Source organism: Trichoplusia ni, chromosome 17, assembly GCF_003590095.1.
Source record: "Trichoplusia ni isolate ovarian cell line Hi5 chromosome 17, tn1, whole genome shotgun sequence".
NCBI lineage: Eukaryota > Metazoa > Arthropoda > Insecta > Lepidoptera > Noctuidae > Trichoplusia > Trichoplusia ni.
The window spans coordinates 300,033-306,793 of NC_039494.1; the positions used below are offsets into that span (position 1 = coordinate 300,033).

The following is a 6,761-nucleotide window of genomic DNA, read 5'->3' on the forward strand; positions in this document are numbered from 1 at the left end:
TTGGTAAGGGTATGATTTTATTAGCTCGAGTTATTGTAAGTGACGTATTTCCGTTGACGCTTTTTCAAAATGAACTCTTGGTACGAACATAAATTTGATGGGTGACCAATTTATGTTACTAATGTTCTTTTTCCGCCTATTTATCCAGAATCCTCAGTATCGCGAGTCCAACCAGCACTTGACCGATTCTGTTTTCCGGAGAATCACCCATCACCTAATATGACATCACTCGAAGAATACGGGCGAAATTGCCTTCACCCACATATTTTACGAACAAGTGCGTGGCCGGTGTTTTTTTAAAGAAAACACACTAAAAGGAGAGGTGGATAAATATGTTCATTCATGTGGACGTAGCTCACAACACTGTGCACACTTCCGAAGTTTGTGTTAATTTGTAGATTTATTTTTTAAAGGAATTTAATCGCTATGGACTGTGTTTTAAAGGTGAGAATTGTGTGATAATATTTAATCTTAGTCAAATAAAGTGAAATAATAATCATGTTAAATTTTTTATGTATGTAATAACAATGACGTTAATTTGTTTCGTATGCTTTAAGAATAATATCAGAAAGTAGTTTTTCTATGAGTACAGGATAATATATTATTATATTGCAAGGACTGGTGACTAAGAACTAATAGGTGAAAAACTTAAATAACTCTTCCTTGTTTATTCTTGAGATATTCCTAATAGGAATGCCAAAGTATTTAGCTAGGGAATAATTGTTAATATTCTAATGCAAAACGCTAGCCTGTGTTAAAAGCTCCAAAAATTTGCGTTAAAACTTAGCTTTAGGTTTTGCATGATTGTTTAAATAATTGTTTTTAGTATTCATTTTCAAACATGTCTGCATTCTCTTAACGTAATCCATGATGATGGAGCAATTTTGTCCCAAACATTTTAAAAGAGTTTAATGTAATCACTTTTTTGAGCTTTACATAATCGATATTTACGACTACTTTTTATATTGTTTTACTATACTTTGGGAATACCTAAAACATACCCAATAAATTAAGGCAACTGAACAAAAAACTGCAATTAAAACATTAGTTTTTTTGCGAGCATGCGTATAATACGGACGTTTAACTAATGGCGGGTATTACTCAAACTGACATAAATGTACACTAATGTGCGCGTGAGTCGTGAAATAAATGCTTATTATTTTGCCGCCATACAGTCTGTAGGTACTATGAGCTTTAACAGTTGCCGGCGTGGAAGTGAGAGGTCGTAATACACAGTGTATCGCTCTCTCGCTTATATAATTAATGCTGGTTATAATTTTCATGGCATAGCATAACACAATTTGAATAGTTTTCATAGATCTATCGTGGATTAAAGTTGAAATATGGGGTAAGGCCGATGATAAGTGGTAATATCATAGCGGGTGAGGAAGGAAGATGCAAGACCAGTCGACGGCATGTATTGCGCCATCAAGCTTCCACAACCAAGTGAGGGTATTCCAAAAATAATTAGCACATTGTAATAAAAGGCTATTTTGTTTTTCAGATTTTCTTAGTGGTCTCTTGCTTGGCCGCAGTACAGTCGGCGCCCAGACAGAAGAGGCTCACAGTCGCTGAGAATGAACCGAATCATTATTACAATAACAACGATGGTAAGAAATGAATAAACGTGTGTCTCAAAACATCCGTGTTGATTCGCAAATGGTCTTAAAGTCCGTTGCTGATGTCTTTCGTCTGATTTATTATACTTTTCCTAATTCAATTTCCCACTTGTAGTGGAGAAATATAATTTCTACTCCTCTTTATTGCCGATTAGTTGTTTCGGTTTCCAAAATTGACAATCGTTTTCCTCGGAAGCATCCAACTTAAGTGATAGTTGTTTACATTGGTTAGATCCAGCTCGTCCTTTTACTATCCCAAAACTGCCTGACTGCATTGTAGACTAATTAAAAAAGTCCAAATCGGCCGAAAGGTAAAATAAAGATCGCTTTGCCAAGAAAAGACAAAAACAGCTTTTGGTCTTAGACGAACACCAATACTATCACATTTCTATATATTCCAGGTCATGGAATATATTCCTTTGGTTACGACGTATCAGATGTCGCAACTGGGAACACTCAGTACCGCTCAGAGCAGCGTTACTCCAATGGCACGGTTACTGGCGGCTATGGTTACGTAGACCCGAATGGTGTACCACGGAGGTTTCGGTATATTGCCGATAAACTTGGTTACCGGTAAGCATATTTTCTTTTGTTTTATATTCATCTTCAGCCCATTATAACTGATGACTAGGCGTGTCTACTTTGGTCATTGGAAAATTCATTATCAATAGAATTCTGCTTTTAGGAGGATCGGTTTAATACACCGTAGCTCTTCTACATTCCTTTTTGCTGGTGACCAGTCATTGGCTGGCAAATGCAGTAAAGCAATTGCAGATTTACGCTAAAAATATTGAACATACCTTAACCCTTAACAACTTATAACACATACTTTATAATATACTTTATTTTGAAAGATATTAATACAGCATAATTATACCGCCTTTAAACCAACTATACATTCGCGATCAGTACTTATTGCTATTGGGTTTTTCAAGGCGCTGCCGTACTGACCCGCAAAGAAGTATCTTTACTTTAAATGAATTTCCTTATTTAAAATACATTATCTCATTTCTTGCAGGGTATTCCCAGACTTACAAAGGAATCAACCCTATGTCTTACCTCATTCTGGGACCGAAGCTACTGAGTCATCCATCACTTGGACAAGACCTCCAAAACCTTACAAGAACAAAGTTATCAACAACTTTGTTGCACAGCTTGGCACAATATTTGCTAAAAACAATCTCATTTGAAAACAATGGGTGAACTCTCTGAGTCGTTAAGCATTTATTCATCATTTTCACTTTAGCTTTAAATTATTTATTTCATATTTAAAACTATGTTCTGTCAACTATTTATCAAATCTCATCTTATCTAAATCTTCTTCATTATCATTATTATCATCTGCCACAACTTCTTTTCCATTTTGTTTAGAATTAGTTATTTTGTCCATATATTTCTTTTTTTCGCGTCTAACTTCAGAAGAGTAAATTGTTTGCACTAAATAATGCATATTATTTAGTTGTAAGCTCATCGCATTACTTCATATTGAAAATGAAGTTGGCCATATTGGGCAAAAAAAACTCGTCATCATCATTTCTATTAACTATTTATACTAAAAAGGTTATAACAGATAAAATGCTAAAAGAAATCAGAAGAATAAAACTAAGTGACACTGTCAAGGAATTGTGAGACAGAATGAAACATTTCTAAGTGTGAATTGTTTTTGATATTTTACTGCAATGAAGTGCATCAAGTCGAATAAAGAGCATTTGTTCAATTTATGTGTGTTTCCTTTGGTCTTGTTTACAACTGTAAAATGTAAGTTTTAAAATAAATGGAGTATAGAAAATCATCATATAAGGACCAAGTCGTCAGATACTGTCGACAAAGAATATAGTATTGTACTCATATAAAGAATTGTATTTGGTCCAAACTAAAATAAGCAAGTGGTCATAGACATTTTCTTTGCTTTCTAGGTTATCCTACAGGAAAATCTGATTTAGACACTCAACCAGAATTAAGGGATGAAAAACACTTTCCCAATGGAACTGTGGTTGGGAAATACACATACATGGATAATGAAGGGAATCCCATACAAGTCAAGTATTACGCGGATGACTCGAGTTACGGGTAAAACATAGTTTTGTAAATTTTAGTATTTGTAAATTCAAATAGAAAACCAGGTGATCAGTTTGATATGAGATGAATTTTAAGTAGCTTAGTTATATAGGTAACCCAATTACAGTTTTAGATACTATTAACAATGTATCAACAGGAATTAGAAAGTTAATCATAATAATATAGTGATATTTTATCTAACCTAACTGTATTCGTTGGGTATATTACAGGGTTGAATTAAAGAGTGTCAAAGTAGTGGACTCTACCGGTGAGCCTTTGGCAGCCCCTGTCCAAGCTAATCAAAACATTGCAAATACCATTCAGAATATGCAGAACAAATATGACTTTAAGAGCGCAGAGCCTGAAGCTAAGGGTGCTACTGAGCTCCTAAATAACAATGCTCCTACCACAGTGTTCAAATACAATAATAAAAACAGCGACCCATTCGATTTCTTAAACAAGGAGATGGGTAAAATAAATCGATATAAAATCGAGAAACCCAACCCTGATTATGAGATTTATTATCAAAATGAACTTAAGGGAGCGAAAAAATGCGGCAAAGACAAGGTCCGAGTGTACATCGATAAAGAAAAAAGGAAAATTCGCAATGTAGTCAACAATTATGAAACTGATAAGTTTTGTGAGCAATTTTAACAAAATAATGTACTTATTGTTACAAATAAAACGTGTTTATGGTTTACATGTATTTTATTTATCAATTTACGATTCTTACAATAACTGGAATCTGGTTACTGACTTTACAAAGACTACTAATAGCTGATCTCTTCACTATGAGACACTCAGATTTGTCATGAAGAGATGATGGGTCTTGCTTTTCTCTAATGTGGGTCGCGTTGCCTATGTAACTGTAGCCTCGCTTTGGATTTTGTCCCATCACAGTTATCTGGAGATTCAAATGATATAATTATTTTCTATGCTAAAAATAGTATGATTACTTGGATGTAATGAAAGCTAATTTTTGTCTAGGTATTCGAATGAAAGTTTCTTCTTGCGAAGAATCTATGGGGCTATACCTATTTCTGGTAGTATAATACTTACACTGTACACATTTTCTTCATCGTCTAACTTGCATAACCATAGCAATAAAATGTCCTCATCATCATCACATATCGCCTTACTTTTACAAGATTTCTGACTGTTAGCTTTACTCAAACATTCAGCATTCACCTGAAAGTAGGTAAAATCATCTTTAAAGATGTAGCAATAAGTTTTAATTGTATCGTAGTAATATTTACCACTTTGTCCACGTTATTATTCTTTTGCTGCTTTTCAGTTTGTGTGTGAATGCTTCTTGTGAATATTCGTGAAGAGACATATTTTATGCTTGGTAATTTTGAGGGCGTCGTCTGCAATTTTACTGCCATAAGAAGTAATAACTTATCTTCTTTAGATGCACTGAAAATATCCGCTCCTATTAGTTTCATCACTTAAAATAACACTTTTAAATTGAGAAGTCTCAGTTTACCTGTCATTTTTGATAAAATAAGTAGCTATACATTGTATTTCAGTTGTGACGCTACCGGGCTTTAATAAAACTTCTTGGGGTTCATTTTCATCCATAACTAACTATTCTTGGCACCTTGGAGTGGTCAAAATGGAAATGTAGCGTGATCGTATTGATTGTCACCATTTTGGAACAGTTTGATACGGGACATATTACCGGTCTGCAAGAGTTAATATATTTATTAAAACATTTTTGGATTTGCATTTGGGATGATGTAATTTTTTTATATGATCATATGAGGCCCTCTTGTAGTTTAATGTGTAATAACAAATACGTATTTCTGCTTTTGTCCTGTAAACATTAATTTGATTAAATTATCGTAATTTCTTTTTTAAGTAACTTGCGCGTAGCGTCGCTTCCTGAATTTGTATTAATTTTACGAAATCGTTTGGTCATAAGCTTCTATCCTAATCTTTAAAGTAGTTTTCGGTAAATTTTTGTTTTTCAGAAAAAGTCTATAATCGCTTAAGTACAACGTACCTTAGTACAACTTTGAATTTAGACAGTTCTTCTTTTGTTGCAATATTTTTGCAAGTCTCTACGGTTAAAGTCTCACTGGATTTGCTCTCCAGGAAATTTTCATTTTTATATTCGATTGTTGTTTCAGGATTACTCTTTGAACCGGTAACCTGGGAAAATAATCTATTTATCAGCTGAAACTGTAGGTACTTTTGAATGATTAAAATAGTACGCAAAAAATACCTTTCCGACAATATTCTTTGCATTTTTGTTGCCCTCACTATTCGATTCTGTGGGCAAATAAAAAGTTTCATCATATCACATTTTTTCAATGTTTTGAAGTCCGGATAAAAAATCCGAATAAAATAGTAGCTTACTTATAACTACTGCATCGTGATCACCGCTAGCCAAGTCCTCTGTTTTGATCGTCTCAAACGATTTAGGTTCACGAATAGGATTATTAGGACCGTAGTCCCTTTCAGGTATATTATCGCCACCTTCATTCCCGTCTACTGCAACATCAAAAAAAAAGAATATTTGTTATCATCGGCAACCAAATAAACACCCTCCAACCATATCTCGTCGTAGCTATTTCTTTCTTGTCCTCCCCTTGCTATGGAAGGAAATGGTACCCATTAAAACCCAATTAACTCTTAGTGTTTTCTTTAACAGGATTATAGCTCCCCTAAGTTATTTTTTGTAGATTTAAACAACTTACAGTTAGAATTTTATTTTATAAAGCTTTAAAAAAAGAATTCAGATATGTAACTGTTACTCACTATCGTCCTGACAGGTTTTGCTTATCACATGACCTGATGCGCAAATGTAGATAACTGACTTCGCTCTGGTTCTGCATTCCGTGCATTCGATGTAATGTGTTTTCTCCGTACACGTTGCGTCATGTGGGTTTTGTATGTGAACCTAAAAAAACATAAATTGATAAAGTGTTATTCTAATTTCTTGAACCAATGATACTGTATATTTTGGAAGAGTATTAGCAAATTAACGATATAGATAGAGCTGAAGATTTGCGTATGTAAGTATCGGCCATCCTAATTTTGAATTGATTCCACGTTTTATTTCTCATTTTGCTATTAACA

The 6,761-nt window shown here is 34.0% G+C and overlaps 3 protein-coding genes across 3 annotated transcripts; 2 read left to right on the forward strand and 1 right to left on the reverse strand.

Moving 5' to 3' along the window:
• The first annotated feature begins 284 nt into the window (after positions 1 to 284).
• LOC113502586 lies at positions 285 to 3,238 on the forward strand. The gene is made up of 4 exons (XM_026884204.1): positions 285 to 444; positions 1,505 to 1,610; positions 2,021 to 2,192; positions 2,638 to 3,238. The coding sequence occupies exons 1-4, from the start codon at positions 427 to 429 to the stop codon at positions 2,807 to 2,809; spliced, it is 468 nt and encodes a 155-aa protein (XP_026740005.1). The 5' UTR covers positions 285 to 426; the 3' UTR covers positions 2,810 to 3,238.
• Positions 3,239 to 4,375, forward strand: LOC113502577. Its single transcript, XM_026884195.1, has 3 exons — positions 3,239 to 3,377; positions 3,536 to 3,689; positions 3,908 to 4,375. The coding sequence occupies exons 1-3, from the start codon at positions 3,299 to 3,301 to the stop codon at positions 4,329 to 4,331; spliced, it is 657 nt and encodes a 218-aa protein (XP_026739996.1). The 5' UTR covers positions 3,239 to 3,298; the 3' UTR covers positions 4,332 to 4,375.
• LOC113502580 lies at positions 4,352 to 6,257 on the reverse strand. The gene is made up of 7 exons (XM_026884197.1): positions 6,039 to 6,257; positions 5,905 to 5,951; positions 5,683 to 5,831; positions 5,164 to 5,362; positions 4,934 to 5,093; positions 4,737 to 4,865; positions 4,352 to 4,581 (listed from the first exon to the last, which is right to left on the reverse strand). The coding sequence occupies exons 4-7, from the start codon at positions 5,256 to 5,258 to the stop codon at positions 4,393 to 4,395; spliced, it is 573 nt and encodes a 190-aa protein (XP_026739998.1). The 5' UTR covers positions 5,259 to 5,362; positions 5,683 to 5,831; positions 5,905 to 5,951; positions 6,039 to 6,257; the 3' UTR covers positions 4,352 to 4,392.
• Positions 6,258 to 6,761: the final 504 nt, after the last annotated feature.

What these genes read in the sequence shown, in the direction of transcription:
- LOC113502586 (XM_026884204.1), top strand. An exon ending in TTATTACAATAACAACGATG is followed by an intron (nt 1,611 to 2,020) that starts GTAAGAAATGAA and finishes TATATATTCCAG; the next exon opens with GTCATGGAATATATTCCTTT. An exon ending in GCCGATAAACTTGGTTACCG is followed by an intron (nt 2,193 to 2,637) that starts GTAAGCATATTT and finishes CATTTCTTGCAG; the next exon opens with GGTATTCCCAGACTTACAAA.
- LOC113502577 (XM_026884195.1), top strand. Translation starts at nt 3,299, where the DNA reads ATGAAGTGCATCAAGTCGAATAAAGAGCATTTGTTCAATTTATGTGTG. An exon ending in CTTGTTTACAACTGTAAAAT is followed by an intron (nt 3,378 to 3,535) that starts GTAAGTTTTAAA and finishes TTTGCTTTCTAG; the next exon opens with GTTATCCTACAGGAAAATCT. An exon ending in GCGGATGACTCGAGTTACGG is followed by an intron (nt 3,690 to 3,907) that starts GTAAAACATAGT and finishes GGTATATTACAG; the next exon opens with GGTTGAATTAAAGAGTGTCA.
- LOC113502580 (XM_026884197.1), bottom strand. Translation starts at nt 5,258, where the DNA reads ATGGATGAAAATGAACCCCAAGAAGTTTTATTAAAGCCCGGTAGCGTC. An exon ending in TATTTTATCAAAAATGACAG is followed by an intron (nt 5,094 to 5,163) that starts GTAAACTGAGAC and finishes GGATATTTTCAG; the next exon opens with TGCATCTAAAGAAGATAAGT. An exon ending in ATGAAGAAAATGTGTACAGT is followed by an intron (nt 4,582 to 4,736) that starts GTAAGTATTATA and finishes TTGAATCTCCAG; the next exon opens with ATAACTGTGATGGGACAAAA.